Genomic DNA, 17971 nt, shown 5'->3' on the forward strand with positions numbered 1-17971 from the left:
ATCCAGTGCCTGTGGTCCTAACTCTGGGTCTGAATATAAATGGGTTATTATAATAATTTTTTTTTGCATTTGATCATAGCACCTTTCATCAGGAGAACATTTCAAAACACAGTATTTACAGTAATGTGTAGTGACCGTACAGTAAAGTAAACCCCTGTCTTACTGAATTCTGGGTATCTGCAATTTGAATGGGGCTGAAACTGAAAAAGTTTTTTAAATATCCAAGGGTACAAGTGTGTGTAGACTCCCGACTCCTAACTCTCCAGGTGCCCTCCAATGCCACGCTGACCAGCCTCATAGGCCTTGCTGGCCTCACAGTGAACAAGGATATCAACTTTGACTCAGAATGTTTGAATCCCGTGAGCAGAAAATAGCTTATTTGCTATCTTCTGCTCACAGGATTCAATCAGTTGCAATGCTTGCACCGGCATTTACTGGAGTTTTTGAAAAATGCATCACTCCAGCAATGTAATTACACTTAGCCGGGAATTCCGGCTCGTTCGACCGGATCTCCTCTGCATCAGTCCAGCTAGCTGGGGGTTACGTGTATTTGTAGATGAATGTGGCAACCAAAATTGCTCACAGCAATATCCCACAAACAGTTATGAAATGAATGACCAATTTTACTTGGGGGATTGTTGGCCAGGACCCCAGGAAAATCTCCCTTCTCTATTTTGAATAATGTCATGGGATCTTTAATACCCACCTGAACAAGCAGACAGGAGCCTGGTTTAACATTTCATCCAAAGGACGGCACCTTCTCCGTCAATGCAGGGTTCCCACAGAACTGCATTGGAACGAATTATAGAGCAGTCGCCCTATATTGTGAAGAATGAACAAAGAAAAAAGCTCCTTTGAGCATTTTTGATTCAGGATACAGTGACAGTCCACCTTATGTAGCTCCACGCATTGTCATACTTTGTTTTTGTCTTACATTTGTAATGAGACAAATGGGCTTTCTGGGTGTGGTATGCACAACATTACTTACACACTTGTGACATATGCCTCCAAGTCTGGTGATTTGGCCCTTAAATAGAACACCTAGGGCAGAGGGATATGAGAGACGTCTGTGGCCTTGCTTTTATCTGGCACATCTTATCTCAACCTTTGTCCATTCTTTGTAACCTGCTTTAGCTCCTTTCCTTGTCTCCAAGCTGGCTCGTTGTCTATAATGCGAGACGCATGACATTTCTCTTTCAGATTAAAAGTCTTTGGCAACTGAAAAGTTAATTCAAGTGAAGATTTAAAAAGTATTTCTTTTAAAAATAATGTTGCTCTTCTGTGTGTTGTAGCCATGTATGTGTGTGTTTGTATGCATCAATAAATATTGTGATGTTGTTTACAGGAATAGAGGTATCCCAATACATGCTTATGTAACCCAAACAGAAACAGAAGGCATTTTAATGTAAATATGGGGTATAAGTTGCAACATTCCTTAATAAGGAATCCTGTTAAAATTTCCTCTAGCTTACTGAAGTGCTATTCCAGAAATAGATTGGGTTGTAAAGGTGTTTTGTAGATTGGCATGATGTACTTCCGCTTACTGGAATTCCAATTTGCGTGACTTTAAGAAATACCACAAGTTAAATCCCTATATTTCTCCATGCAGGAATGCAATTTATTGTTGAAGAACGTCCAAAGTACACCATAAAAATTGCACAGAGTCAGAGCATTGAATTCTAGAAATGTGGCTGACCAGATTCAGAAATTATTAAATTCCAAACCTAACATTAAGGTTCATTTAGCCTTGGCTACATTTTTCCCTCTCAAGTAGAATTGAAAGTGAGACTGTACGTAACCTAAATGGGTTCATGCACAGTTAAAGTTCATCTCTGTCCTGTAATATCAGATTTGATTTAATGAATGTAGATTCAATTTGGAAGGTTCTTACTGTAATTTGCAAAACCTGGGTAGCAATCGTGTGAAATTTGTACCAATTAACAAAAGGAAAAGCAGTCTGTTTCTTGGCTCGCCTCAAGAAATGCTGTGTATCCTTTGAGCTACAAACAGCCTGGAGGAATACAAAGTACAAGGTACTTCTTAATTGGAACACATGGCTGAAAATGAATGCTTTCCTACTAATGATACAAAGTTGGAATGTGACTCGAGTCTTTCAAGACGTGCTTGAGTTCACTGTGTCCCTGGAATAACTGCTTTGGTTTGGCAGCTTTGCGTGCTTTGGCAGTAAGAACATCAAATGTTTGAGAGTTCAAGCGCCCTATATAAACTGAATCTTGATGCGATTATTCCCTCAGTTCAGCTGTGTACTGAAGGACATTCAATTTTATTATAAATATCGTCTGGACATAAACAGCGTCGAGCCAGACAGAGCGGTTCCATGGTACAATCTAATTTTATTCAGCTTGCTACGTAAACAAAGGTCTCACTTTACAGCCACAGCGCTGGGTACACGGGAAAGCTATGGAAATTTGAGATAAATAGGAATGATTTAAAGCAACCAATAAGATGTTTTTAAATGAAAAAAAATACACTTGCTTCGCTGTGTCAGTCTCTTGGCTAATTTCCACACATGATGTATGATGTGTTGTGTTTCAACTGTTCGCCGAGATTGACGGTTGTGACATTTCTCCTATTTCATCACAGAGTGAAATCCTTCAGTGTCTCAGGATTTTGCACAGCATTTATTCATCTTACCCATTTGCCCTTGCGTTGCTGAATTGTTGTTTAACGTACTTTTAATCAAGTGGTTGTCAAAGCAGAAGTTTGGTGGCAAGTTCTGTGGTTTGCTGTCCAAGATGCAACCAACATAATATCCTTTCACCTCAGAAAACTGTTCAATCCCAACCCATTCCTCATGAGAAGAAAGTCATGGCTTTCCATCAGGTAGAAACACGGAAAGCCGCACCATCAATTCCAAGGGGGTTCAAGTCACAGCACCGATAAACAATGCAGATCTTCCCATAAATTAGCACTAAATTAAAGTCTCACTCGAGAGATCATGAGGTTATGTGATGTGGGAAATGGCAATGTCATGGTGCGGTAAGGAGTGGTATTCTGTCATTGGAATTCAAGCAGTGGAGAATGCTGACACTTGATGAAAAAGAGGGCAAGATACTCCATTCCCAATCCCGGCATTCCTCCTTGTAACCAGCACTAAATTTCTCAGTTTTTTTTAAAAGAACGTTTTTTGATCCAATTATGATTGAATAAACTTTTAAACAGTCTACGACTCTGATGTCTTGTGGGTATATTTCTATCTCTCCCCACCTCCCCGCAGTACAGTGTAGTTAAAGCACTAGTGAGTGTTCAACTTTATTGTGCTGCAACTAGTACCCAGAGTCTCCGCAAAACAAAAAAACTACTTGCAGGAGGTCATTGGGTGGGTAATTATTATCAGTCAGTCAGCCTCAGTTTTCCTGCAGAACAGCTCTGATAGTTTTTTTTAAAAATATATATTTAAAAAGAAATGCTTACATTGTTTGCAGAGTGTGGGTGTATGTGTGAGCTGTACATGGGGAGGGGAAACCCACATGTACATACAGACCTACCTGGGTGTTAAGACACAATGAGCTATTGCTCTGAATAAGTATCCCATTGCTCCGTGTTTGGAGCTGAACCTTGTAAAAAAAACTGATCCCACTGAGGTGTTCTTTAGACAGGTTCGTGCAGTTGATATCTCTGAACTCTGTCTCTCAAGGCAGAGAGTTTTCTTTCATGATTCAGTCTGACCGACACTCAGCAGCTTGTTGCTAGGAGTGATGAAGGACCAGGATCAACAGTAGAGGAGCATCTCTGAAGTGTTGCTCTGTAAAACAATACTTGTGATCAGCAAGTGCTTTTCAGCAGAAATCAGGTATTCTAAAGATGATCTGTACATTGCTTTTCCATCAGTTGTACATTGCTTTTCATTCCCACCAAAGGAATACCACATACCTAAACACTCCTTGTTCATAAACCATAGAAGTGAAGCATTCTTGGCACAGTCTGCTTCTTCCTTGTGTTATTTGTATGATTAGAGCTCTCCCTTTTGGCAGAAAAGGTATGAAGCAGTCACTTTACTAAGTGCAGTCATTTAGATAATAGCAGGGCTGCGGCTGGATTTAGAATAACTCTGATGCCCTTTTCATTACTGCTGACATTGCTTCCAGTTGCAGATTGATTCAAAGTGGGAAGCCCGATTTATACTTAAATGCTCTGATTTCCTCTCGCCAGGGGCTGAAGAGAGCTTTAAACAGGCGAAGCCACTGAAACGTGCAAAGCTCCACTAAATATTGCGAAATGCTGGTTAAGATTTTTTTTAATGTTATTGAAACATAAAAAAACAAACAAAAGTCATAATTGAAAATTCCTCAATGTTAAATAATTTACTGGAAACCCAGGATAAACACAACAGAAGTGCCCCAACATTGCATTCTCTCTTGAAGTCTGCAGGTTTACATTTTTGTTTGAGACTTTGTTTGAACACTGCTTTTCAGAAGAGAGTGCAGTATTACAAAATGCTGTAATTATACTTTAACCAGTCTGTCTCTCTCTCCAATGGGTTTCCCTACATCCTTCGTAAGTAAGGTTTTAAGTACGGAAAGGTAAGCTGTTCATTTACTGAGCCAATTTACTATGCCTCTACTCTGAGCTCACAGTGCACTCATGAATTATCCAAATTATCAAATGCAAAGATTATTAATTTAGTCTTATGCTTGTTGTTGTAGAATGTGTGAGTTGCAACAAGTGCAGGAAACATCAACTGCAGGTTTCACTTTTAGCTGACAATAAAGCGATGTGACGATTGGCCAGGGGTGTGCCAGCTGCAAACATGCATCTTTAGAGCAAACTTCAAATCAGTTTTTCCCAGTGAACCTTCCTACAAACAAAAAATGTATTTCTGGGTATAAAGTGCTTTATTTAATAGTTATGATCTACAGTCTACCAGTAAAAGACATTAAAATAGTTTAGCTCCCTTTGGGTGTGTTTGAGTTGCTTTCATTCAGGATTCATGTGCAAGCCAAGCTCCTTGCCTTGTTCAGACACTGAAAGATTTCAATTGATTCTAATACTGACCTAAAACAAGCTGTGATACATTCAGGACAGATTAGAGTAAACTAGCCTGCATTGGTTCTGCTTTCTATAGGTCAATTGGAATTGGAGATGTTTCCCTACATGAAGGGTGCTATATAAATTCAAGTCATTGTTGTTGATGTATTTGAAGGGTAAATGATTGCCAAGTCATAGTGGAATTGTACCCTGTGACAATTTAACAAGGCAATGAAAGAGAGCTGTGGTGGTTTTGTTTGCATTTGACTCTCTATAAGGATAGTTAATGAAAAGAGAGATTGTTGCCATTAAAAGCTAAAAGGTACAGGGAGGGAGAACATTTTTAAGGGTATGTTGGAACTTGGAAGCTTCAAACCCTGATCATGTGGTATAGCCAACTCCCTTTTCCTCTTTATCCAGTCACTGGAATCCTGATCGGTTCTCTTTGTTGACTTGATTCTTTGAATTGCTGATTGCTAGCGGGTTGAAACAATTTTTTTAGGCAGAAAAATCGGCCATGGGCTAATTGTTAGCTGTTTGGGTTTGGCGTTGAAAATTGTGATAACTGTTTGCTAATGAAATGCATTGAATTAGTAGCAATCATTAGGGATTATGAGGCTTGCTGACTTTTCACTTCATGTAAATAGACTATAACATTGATTTTAATGAGATTTAATCTGGTGACAAAGAAACGACTATTATTAACTCCATATAATGGGGAAATATGTAGTGGATGTGCTGAAATTGCAGCTGCTCCTGCCTCCACTCCCTTCTTATGGCCTTTGAGGGTTAATGGAACTTTTGGAATCGATGCACGTTCTGGCAAATAGCTCCCCTTCTCCTTGTCAAATTGGCTTAAAATGCTTTGTTTTGTCCAAGCACCGTGAACTGATAATATAAATGGAGATATTCCATCACAGTTTGTTCCCTGCTGTTTTAAAGAGAGAATGTCACTGTCGTGGCAGAGTTTCCAGGCAGACTGACAGCTCAGCTGAAAGTCCATGGCGGCCTGAGTAAACTTGTCTTGCAGCAGGTGGTGTGGTGTGTGTGCTGCGATGGGAAAGGTTTGTAATACGGTTTAACTCCAGTCGTCTTAATGAATTTTGGCGATCACATGGCTACAGTGGGTACAGAAAGCTCAAAAATGGTATTGTCGTACTGCAGAGCTTTCCTGTGCACAAAGAGCAATCTCTGCTCAGGAGTGTGATTAACTCAGTTTTGACATACGTCAATATCCCATTAAAATCTAGCCTTTGTCTGCCTAGAACACATGCTATGGTTGTGCATCTAATGTAAACTCTCTTGAATCTTAAACAAGAAAGTGATACATCTTGGTATAAATGTATGTCGCACACTGTATATTACTGCTGGTTAGTGAAATTCAATATAATTTCCATCATACTTTTCACGATGTGATTTGGAAGCATGATATGCATTTATTAATGCAGGAAGTCTCCGATTAATAAATGGCCCCATTCTTGCACTCGCTAATCAATCAGACACGTTGCTGCAAGCACAGCAGTCATCTTGGTGGAGTCACAAGGAGTGTTTGTTCCTCTACAGTGATTCCGCTGCGTGTAGCTAATTCAATCTGAAGATGGCCGTTGCGAGTCAGAACTGTGAACGTGCAAAGTGAGTCAGTGCGTAATGTTTTAATTAGAAGTTGGCAAACTCTCCTCCTTTTTCCCTTTTGTGAAAGCGTATGTTCCAGGGTATCTAAATTGTCTGTGATTCCAATTTTTTTTCAAGGTTGTGAGCAGGGCAGTGGTTTTATGGTCCTGTCGTGTCTACATGAGCTTGTCTTCAAAACCTGGAGTCGAACAAACTGGCCACTTTCTGGGTCTTGAGTTCAGGTCTGAGCTGACTGAACTAGGTTTCATTCCAGCTTGACCTGAACCAAACATATATAAGGAACTCTTCCTTTACAGTAAATAAAAATAGGAACTATGAAGCTCAATTGAATAAGGGCTTTTACATAGCACGTAAGCGGTTGGAGAGCTAGTAAATATATGAATTAATATTGAAGTGATTACAATTTATGTTGGTGTTGAAGAGTTGCGTCTGCTGAAAAAATTAGATTACTGCAATCATACGTACCATTCCCGTTTAACCTGAGCAGGAAGATTGCATTTGCCACTTTAGTCTGTTAATGAAAAAAGTGTTATCCTATATTATTAATATAAACTGACCCACTTCCAATTCCCTGCTAACCTCTTCCCTGGAGAGGACGATCTCCAGTATCACAAAATGTTACACTTTGTGGCCCAGTGCCAGAGTCAAATGAGCAGACATGGAGTCATGGCTGTGAATACATTTTGTATTAGGCGTAGAAACTGCAAGGAAGAAGGTACTTTATACACAGTAATATCTCTGATTTAAGAGCCTGCTAACCACATATAGTAATGAGGTATGCAAATTGTATTAATCCACATTGATTAATCTCTGTGAAAAATAAGCCTCTATAATTGCATTTAATGTCAAGACAACGCTTTTAGATTCAGAAGGAAGGGCTCCTTCCCTCTCCTTCACTTCATTGTGGTGTGCAAAGAAAATATTATTCTGGTCTCTCTCTGCTTTCATAAGAATGCCTTCCTCAAAAAGCCCTTCTTCACAATCAGCGTTCTTGTAAATCTGATATAGCTGAAGGGATCATATGTGTCTTAGTTTCATTCAACAGTATGCCTACCAAACACTGAGACATTGTACTGTTCTGGCTTTTGCATACAGCTATAGCAGTAAATTGCTTGGATCTGACATTAAAAAACTAACTGAAAGGCATGACTTGAAGCAGTGTTTAAGTTTTTCTTGACAGTGCTAGGGGCTGGATGTTACTGGTATTGTCGAGACCCTCACTCAGTATGAAAAGCCAGGTTTTAGCACGGTGGCATCCCAGAAGAATTTGTTTGCAAATTTTCTGATCCCCCTCGAGCTTTTTGTTTACTCAATGATTATCATTTAATGACTGCAGTATCTAATGATAAACCTGTATTTTTCTTTGCACTTAAAACTCTGCCAAAAGTACAAATGGTAGCCAGAAAATACATTTTCAAGTTTTCGTCCAAAGTTTTCAATAAAAGGACTTTAACTGGGGAAGGGGAGAAAACGGAGTTAATGAGAGCAAAGATAATATGAGGGTAGAACTTCTTTAGACTGGAGTTTCTACAGATGAGCATCCTTCATAGTCTAAAAATAACAATAAAATAATAATTAGAATGCTTTAATTTGATGTTCCACTTTATCGCATCGTGAAGACATCTCAAAGCGCTTCACAGGATGTACTGCAAAGTATTTTGTGTACTTTGTGGGCAAAACAGCAGCTTGCATTTATATTGCGCCCTTCACACTGGTTAGCATCTTAGAGCACTTCATGCAATATCATACAGTTTTAAATAGGAGAGCAACATTGTGCAGGTTGAAGAATAGCCAATTGTAAATACTATTTGTGTATAATGGCAGCTGGCATGATTTGGCTTTGTGCTAAATGATTCCCTTTCTCTTATGTCTGGTACCAGTTTGTGAACACATTGGCTTGTGGAAAACACTTGTTGAACTACCAAGGCTGATTGACTGCTGGAGTGGAGACTCAGTAATTTGTGTTAATGGATAATGGACAATCTTTTATTTCCTGTGATCGCCTGTAATGTGGAATTAAATGTCATGCAGGAAAATCTCTCAGCTGCTCCCAGTAATCTCTTATCTTATTATCTTATTATCTGCAGGAAGTGACTACAGCGATGTGTTGCCTGAGTCATTCCCATCAACCCCTGCTGAACCACTGCCTCGATTCCTGGTGGAGCCATCGGATGCCTACATTGTGAAAAACAAGCCTGTGGTGATGACTTGTACAGCCACGCCAGCTACGCAGATCTATTTCAAGTGCAATGGGGACTGGGTGCACCAAAAGGATCATGTGACTGAAGAGAATGTGGACACGGTCACAGGTAGGAATCATTCTTCTAGCACAATAAGGAATTCAGACTCCAGCAGCACATCAGTGTGTGCTATTAGCGAGACTCACAGATTTTGGTTCTGTGTTTTTTTCATCCTTTACAATGCATGCAAATGTGCCTTTCTGTACAACGAAGCACAGATTGTCCTACTGCGAATCAGTTCCATTCTACCTCGGTTTATCATATGGAAATTTCACCTGTGATAATTGCGTGACCTTGGCAAGTATACCAGGCAGATTGCCATTAGGCTGGTTTAGAAAGTAACCTGGCTTCTGCACGAGAACTTTGAGAGAGTGTTGAGTGACCCTATCACTCTCTTGATTGATGCACTTCCTGTCAGGAGTCAGAATTGAATCAGCTTTGATAATGGACAAATCTATCGCAAAAAGCAGAAGGCAGTGGAGAACCCAAAATCGAAAAGAATTAATTGCCATTTGATCCATACATAAGCACGCCAGGCTTGGAAACTCCATGACTTTTTATAGAATGGTTGAACCTTCAATCCCCTAAAAATTCAACAAAATCTATTAAAGTTGCAAAGATTATTTGTTAATTGAGTATTTGTAGTAGAAGGTTTTATGTAGCACTTTGTTTTATTTGCTCAGATGAGGCCCTCATCTGATTTTCTGTGGAAGTGGCTATATGTGGCATTTTAAACTGCACAGAAAATGGGTTTTCTTTCCCTCATGCCACACGGGCAAGACTCAAATGATTGCTGGTGTTCATTTCTGGTGTTACAGCAAGTTGCAGATAACTTCAGCAGCTGAGAGTATATGGGTTTGTATCTGCTACCTCCTGGTTTACAGGCCACAGAGAAGGGATAGTAAGTGGATGGTACTTTGACTCGCTCTTTCCCATTCTTTAGAAGGAAGGTCAAAAGGAACCAAATGCTTGCTTTTCTCTCCATTGATAATTTCTTTCTTAGTTGAATAATTTATTTTCCTCATCCCTTTCTCCTCTTAGAGGCACAGACACATATTAGGAGTGTGAGGTGTGGATCTGCAGATACCAACAGCTATGCGGTAACTTTACTAAAGTGACCGTTCTTTATATGCACACAGTGACATATTAATAATAACATTAATAATACCACACAGTGAGTGCCAGCAAGCTGTTCAACAGCAAAGGCCATCAAAGCTGCACTATCTTAATTTTTAAGACAAAATGGTCTTGTAGGCAAAGACGAAGTTTAATTGCAAGCCTCAGGTTGTTGAAACTCTGGCTGATCGTCAACTCTGTAACCCCTGATGCTGAGACCGGTTATAATGCCTTTACTGTCCCCTAAAATATGCTGCTTCCAACTGCTCATGCTGAACTTTAAGCAAACATAAGGAAGCTGCACAAAACCCACATCGCAATATTTACACAATGTCTGGGGTCACATGTGCAGTTGGGCAATCGTCTCCTAGTATACCAATGGATTGAATCTGATTCAGAGCTTCAAGTATGTTTTCTCGATTGGCACAAGAAATGTTCCTGCTAGAAAACATCCTCAGTTGGTACCACCGGCCAGGCTTTCTTTTGCCAACTTTATTTCTTATACTTTTCATTCACCAGATAGTTGGTGATACAGTCACAGTGACGGAGATTCTAGCACCATCAGTGCCAATTAGGCACAGATACTGGTCTGAAAAGACAACCTCACTGGTATGCAGAGCGTGAACTGCAGACAGCTTAAACTCGTGTTAAATGCTAATGTGTGTTTACATTACAAGGAGTATTCTTCCTGCTTTGAGCAGACCTATAATTATGCATTCAGAACACTGTCTCCATGATGTCTGTTCTTGGCCAACCTGAATGGCACCGATGGCATGTTTCTGTCAATACTCATTGTGGTGTCAGGACATATGTTATTTTTTAAGTACTGCTTATTTGCTTTCCCTTTGCTTAACAGCACAAAGACCCAATCCATGCTTGTAAGTAGGGCTTGTTTCGCCTGCGCTAATTAACTGCACTCATTGTGACATGAACAGACAGCAGGGCAAAAGTGGATTTCTGCTTATAGGACCCTGCATTTAAAAGTGTGCCTGTGATCAATGTCATTTTATAAAATGTAAATGCTGAATTGAAAACAGACTGAGCGGCAGACATGAAAGATGTCTGCTAACAATTTTGGAGACACTTATATATTCAGCTGGTGCTCCAATTTTTGTTTTGTTTATTAAAAAAAGGACGTTGTGGTGTCTTTCTACTTTTTCACTATTTTTACTTTTAAATTTTACTTTTTACTCTATTCCTGTTTCATCCCAATCCTGTGTTCTCTTGGATTAAGGAGCCATATGTCTAAGTATGTGCAAACTATAGCCTGTGTCAAACTGTTAGAGGATCCTGAGATAGTACACTTCCCTCTGTTTAAGCAGAATAATTTATTTTCTACCTGTTGATCAGGCTTAATACCTGAGATTTAATTAAATTCTCATTTTGGGAATAAGAGGGGTGGAATAGTTTGGCATTAGAAGTTGAGGACGAGGATTCTTAACCTGGTCTGCAGGGGGGATAGGGTGTCAGTGGAGCTGGGCAAGAAAGGATGTAATGGACTCTTGGAGGTGGGGAGACCAGCGAGCAGGAAATTGGAAGAGTAGTTTGGAAGTGACAATGGTTTGCACCCACTGCTCAGGGCTGCACAGGAGCAGCAAGGGGTGGCTTGGCTTTTACTTATTGTGGGCAAGTACTTTAGCTCAGCTTTCTCAGGCTCAGCCATGCGCCCAAACAACACTTCCACACACAGTGTGTCGCCACATCACAGCTATGTCTTAAGGGTTATTTCTATTTAGAGAAAGGGCAATTTGAGACAGACAAACAAAATTGCTGAGCTTCATTGCTGGCTGAAGACATGCTGACTTTGAATGAAACACAGCAGTACTTTTTAATCCAAAATTAAAGCAAAATATTAGAAATGCTAGGAATTAACATTTACTAAAATGTCAGTTTCAATCTATTCATTGTTTTTTCTATACAATGGAAAGTGGTGAGTCTGGCATGAAGGGCACTGTATAGATGCAAGTTGTTGCTGAGGGTTGAGAGGGTTAGAATGTGAATCCAGCCCACAAAATCACAAACCCGATCTCTTTGTTGGAGGTACAGTCCTCGTTTCTCACTCGTGTTCCTAGAAGGTTCAGCTGTGATCTACCATGGGATTAGTAACCTCAGAGAGACCATGACAATGACTGTTGTGATCAATAGAACTGCTACACCTGGTGTTTCTCTGAGGCTGGGTGAAGGCACATGTTGTGGTGCAGTGGAGGGAGGTCCATCCTCTGTATCTAACCCTGGTCTGTGACTGCCCGATACTGATATTTGGCAAGATGAAAAATGAAGTTGTTTCCATCCACCCACCTTGATGGTGAGTCAATGGAAACTATCCCCCGACCGCATCCATTGAATTGAATAAATATTTATCACCATAAATGAAAAGCAGTTATTATCTATTTACCTGTTTCACCCACAGAACTATCAACACTCGTGCTAGAGAATGTTATAAAATGCCAGGAAACCAGGAACTGCATTTCTCTTGGGAAATAGTTATGGGCTCCACGACACTGTAAATAAACAGCAAGTGATTTGATATGTCTGCGGAAACTGTACACCAGAGAACTTGTGCCCTTTTCTCATTTCTCCTATTTGTTATTGTGAGCCTATGTTAAAATTGGGCAAAATTGTGAGCCATGAACTCCCAACACACGAAGAAGAAATTAAAATATGATGTTTTTTTGGTTTAAAGGAAGCAAATTCACACTTGATTATAAAATGGGCTGAACTTGATAAGTGGAGCTGAAGTGAATTGTCATGCAGGATTGAGGAGTTAATTTTGACAAGAATAAACAAAAAGAATTTGTTGTGAAGCCACATCCATTTGTTTCACATTCTGTGTTTTAGCCTTTGGCTCTTGTAATTTCTCTATTTCTCTTGCTCTCTCTCGTGTAGGACTAGTGGTTCGAGAAGTTCATATCGAGGTCTCACGTCAGCAAGTGGAGGAACTGTTTGGTTTGGAAGACTACTGGTGCCAATGTGTAGCCTGGAGTGCCTCAGGCACAACAAAGAGCAGGAGAGCCTATGTTCGCATTGCTTGTGAGTATCTCTTAACTTTAATGTACTTGATGAACCTGGATTAGCCTCTGTGGTTTGGTTTTGCCTTCAGTATCTTTACAACACAACTTTAATTTTTTAAAAAAGGTATAAATCTGGATGAAGGTCAAAGTCAACATTCACAACAAAAACTACCTGTTTGGAGTTTAGCTTTTGCTACAATCAATTACACACTCAACACACACCAAAACTGCCCATCCTGGCTACACTAACCACTTGTGTAACACATACTCGTGTACACACACACTCTCTCATTCTCTCTCTCACACACATATACACATCCTCACAACCCTACACAAAGAGACATACACTTCTCGCACACAGGCACCACTTGTGCACACACATATACACACACTCTCTCACAACCTTTCACAAAACACACACACCAGTTTAAAACCAGATGTATTGTAACATAACAACAGAAACCAGGGAGTAATTTCAAAGCTGCATTGAATCTTGTCTGGGTTCAGATGACCAGTCTAGACATTCAGATTTGTTTTCGAGGCTTAGGAAGTCATCAAAGCTCTTTGATTGACACCCCTTCTCCCCGTAACAATATCAGTCTAACTCCCAGGTGCTGCCTGTTCTCTGCATGACTAACCCCAGCTCCTGCTGATACAGCACTCTGATGTGTGATCTGAAATAAACATCATTCAATAGGTATATTAATATGAAGGTCTGGCTCACGCACACCAACCTCTTAGCCAGACTTGTGTTTGACTGATATGTAGGAAAAAAGGCTGAATTTTATAAAGGAGGGTAATAGATGAAAGGATTTTCAGAGAGAACAAATCAATATGGAACAACAATTCCTAAAATATTTTTCTACAGCTTAAAACAACAGAAAATACTCAGTGTATAGATAAAACCTGGCTTTTTTGTGGATGGTTTTCCATTACTGTCCGTCATTGCCACCTGTCAATTGACTCAGTGATGCTATCGATCATCAGTCAGAGCCAGAATTTGAAGCTCTGTCGTGTAAACGAATGTTCGGCATTTGTAAGATGAGTTTTTCACAGTGACGTAATCGCAAGGACGAGTACTTGAGTAAGAGGATAAAGAAGGTCACAGAGCATTTTTGATCTAAGCTGCTGCTTCTCTCGCCCCAATTCCTGCTGCTCGTTCCTTTCAAAAGGAAATGCTTGAAGCAGATATTATTGATGCTTGTTCATGGTGTTTTTTTCATGGCTCAGCCAAGAAGCCCAGCGAGGAGCCAATGTTATGACTGCAGCTGAAAGAATCCATTGTCTTTTTATGAAACTTTTTTTATTTTGAGCAAAACATGTGGAGGGCGGCATGGATTGTAAATCCAAATAGCACAGAGAGACCAATAAAGCGTTGTGAATCCTAACACAGCAACCAGCCTGAATGTGCACAGCATAGATGTCATTGAGAGGTAATAAACTTGGGGCAGATTAAATTTAACCACTGGGTCTGTAGCTAGTCATTTGGAGAAGGATAAACGTAATGGAATATGATCATACCAACTGAGTGACATTGCAAGTAAAGGTGGATGAAGCTCAGTGGTTTCTGAGAAGACCGTCCCCCCCCCCCCACCCCTCCCACCATGATTTTAATTTAAGTTTCATTACTTTTGTTGCAGACTTGAGGAAGAATTTTGAACAGGAACCACTTGGAACAGACGTCTCTCTGGAGCACGAGGTGCTGCTGCAATGCCGCCCACCAGAGGGGATCCCACCTGCAGAGGTACATTCTTCCCCCCCACCCCAACCCCCTCTCCACCCCATGTGTAAAGTTTGCACTCTTACCTGCACAGGTATACACACTGCACCGACCGCTGATGTTAAAGTTCCCACTCATTTGTGTAGGTTATAGGATTCACAAACCTTTATTCCCGCTCTCACCTGTACACCCACCTCAGACAAGTGTAAAATTCCCACTCTCATCCGGACAGTCGACTTGTGTTTACATTTCGCTGCTAGGGTTCTCCTGTGACAGCTACTGGAAGATGTCTAAGATGATTCTCCCTCTGTCTGTTGTTTTACCTTCTCAATTTGCAGAAACTCCCAGTGGTCAGTTATTACCTCACCCGCACACGCACGCCCACACAGTCAGGCACATACATGTGAGGAACCTCAGATACAAAACTGTGTGTCAGTGCCGTGTCACTCCACCTCATTACATTCTCCTTTAAAACCCTTTAATATGTTTTTTGAATCTGGGGGCGAAAGCATGGTAGTCTTGCAACAGTGAATTCAAACATGGTGTCAGATGATAAAGATATGGATTGTGCACCAGTCTTATAAAGGTCTTGAAATCTAACTTTTGAAAATTCCCGTTGAAGATTACAAAGGACTATTGGGACACTTAATCTCTCTTTCCATTTCAGAGCAGAGATGTAATAGCTGTGAGGTTCAGAAGGATTTTTTTCTTTTAAAAAGCCTGAAGGGATTTTTAACTCTTTGTAAGACATTCTCAGCAGAGCTGCTAACATGAACCTGTTGACTGCTCATTCACTGCAACCTGAAGTATATTAGAGCTTTGGTGCTAGGATTGATCTCCACTTGAACATGCCGGAGGATGCAATCTGAATCAATGGTTTTCGCACGCTCAGTGGTTTCCAATTCAGCACTTTATATTTATGGTCAGAGGGCATTTTCTGATCTCTGGGGTGATTCCGCACAGACCAGCTCTGACTTGAACCACATTATTGCCCCGGGTTCTGTTTCTCTAACTGCAGGCTCGAGACTCATCCCCCAGCCGCAGGTGGAACGTGCCTGCCAGCACACCTGGCGGCAGCATGAGAGCATGTTTAACCTTCTGTCCCAGGCTCTCTCGACCCCAGTTTCTGAGTTCCCCATGTCCCAGTGGTTACCATGCTGAAGCAGTGTTAAAAACATAACCGCACAATCCAGTGTAAAAGTTGGTTGCGGTTGTCAGTTGGTTAATGCTGAAGTCGTTTTGTTATATTTAGAGGATATAAATATATTCATGAAGATGGAACGTGCATACCAGATTTTATAATAAATTATATAGCAGCATTTCACAGTCGTTTTGCTCCTGTTTTATAGTGTTTTTTTATTGCGAAGGTTGGTGTGATACAGATGCATCCAGTAAAATGACTATGATCTCTCTCTCTTTTTTCCACGTCATCTGGTGGCAGAATTTTGCTGCTGCCAGATTAAAAAGTGCCAAATGGTGTTTGAAATGGGAAGGGAGTGAACAGTCTTTGTTCTCTGATAGTTAACTGGATGGCTCTGACAAATTAGTCAGCCTCAGCAGACCCATCAGGGCTTTGATGAATGTCTCTGATTCAGCCCTGCAAGAAATCGTTACTGAAATATAACATTTACACTGTTTTTTGTGGTTTGTTTTGACATCTAACAACATACTTAGCCTTCCCACCTTCTTCAATTACCAGTGATGTTGTGTTCTATAGGTGGGGGCATGAGTTGGCCAGTGTAAGTGAAGTGCCTTTAAATGATTTTGCTGAGCCATTTTGTTTCTTGATTTGGTCACAATAAATGATGTAGTCTGAAGTTCTCTACGCTCACTCTGGCACAAAGTATGGATGAGAGGAATAGCACCGAGTGTGTGGAGGGATTCAGCCAGCTGTAATATCCCAGTGTTCGGATTTTCTTTAATGAGAAGCTGATGTCTCTTACTGATGGAAACTGGTAACTGTTGCTATCAGCTGACCACCACGCACAAGTTTACCAGGAAAGGAAGGAAATCACAGGCCTGAAATTTCACTTAGCCTGTGTGACCATCTTCTCTTCAAATTGAACATTTTATTTCCACAAAATAGTAGAAATTCCTAACCTCCATTCCTAATTTGGAATCCGAGTGTTGTTTATAAAATGTGGAAAATCGGCTGCCAAATTAAGACTGAATTGTCAAGATTTTTCCAGAATTCCACCCAATCTTAAATGCATGTCTTAAAGACATGCACTGCCCTCACCAACCTGTCAGTATATTGCCATCAATGGTGGCATTGTGCAGTCCTGTTATTACTCAGACTGTTTGCGAGTACGTTGGAAATCAAAGGAAAACAAAGGAGAAATTGGGTTAGATGGGGATGATAGCTAGTGGCAATGATTTACAATTCAGCAACGTGACCGAGTGCTTTTGTTGACACCATAAACCGTAAGATTGAGGCTTGTCGATAAAGCCATGGTCCTGGATTACCTGTGTAAAGGTGCTATTAGAACTTGCTCTTTGTAGGCTGCTAATATTGAAGGAGGTCGTCCCATCTGCTTGTTTAGGTGGATGTTAAAGATCCCATAAAACTATTTGAAAAGCGAACAGAGTTTCTCCCAGTGTCTTAGATAACAATCTCTCCCCCACCTCCCCCCAACCTAAAATTTGGTGTCACTCACTTCATGGGACATTGCTCTCTGCAAATTGGCTGAAAAATTTGCCTACGAATATAAAGTCACTACGTTTCATAGCCTACTATATGAAGTGCTTTGAGATGTCCCATCCCCCCCTTCCCTGTCATGAAAGGCACTATATATCAAATGCAAAAATTATTCATTATTCCTTCCTCTTTTGCTGCAGTTGAAATTCAATTCTTCCATGCCTTCCAGTGTGTGTTGTATACGTCTGCAATGACAAGCATAAAAGACCACCTCATTCTTCAGAGGTCTATGACAATGGGGTCATGGCTTCTCCCACGTTCCTAGCAGCTTTTGGGTTAGCAAATTCTAGTTTGTTTATTCAGGCCCATCTTTGTTTCTCCTATTAATTCCCCCTCCAATGCTAGAAGTAGCTGTTAAATCTACATCTCTGTGAATACATTGACATAAATATTAAACCATATTCTAGGCATTATTATCCAGTTCATCCTTGGTGCGCTTTGAAATAACCATTTGATTTTTTTTAGATTTCAGACTGTATTGTAAAGGCGAAGGGGGCTTTGTTGCTGTACTTTTGGAGTAGAGTACTAGGATAGAGAGGGCTGGGGAATTGTATTGGAGAAAATT

The 17971-nt window shown here is 40.5% G+C and overlaps 1 protein-coding gene across 2 annotated transcripts in view; it reads left to right on the forward strand.

The window, feature by feature from the left end:
• unc5b (unc-5 netrin receptor B) overlaps positions 1–17971 on the forward strand; it is a 139362-nt gene that overhangs the window by 89422 nt on the left and 31969 nt on the right. For both annotated transcript variants that reach the window (XM_007897871.2, XM_007897865.2), the window contains 3 exons: positions 8709–8930; positions 12864–13007; positions 14629–14732. In XM_007897871.2, coding sequence (XP_007896062.1) covers positions 8709–8930; positions 12864–13007; positions 14629–14732 — 470 coding nt within the window. The remainder of the gene's footprint in view (positions 1–8708; positions 8931–12863; positions 13008–14628; positions 14733–17971) is intronic.

This window comes from Callorhinchus milii, unplaced genomic scaffold, assembly GCF_018977255.1.
Source record: "Callorhinchus milii isolate IMCB2004 unplaced genomic scaffold, IMCB_Cmil_1.0 Scaffold7, whole genome shotgun sequence".
NCBI lineage: Eukaryota > Metazoa > Chordata > Chondrichthyes > Chimaeriformes > Callorhinchidae > Callorhinchus > Callorhinchus milii.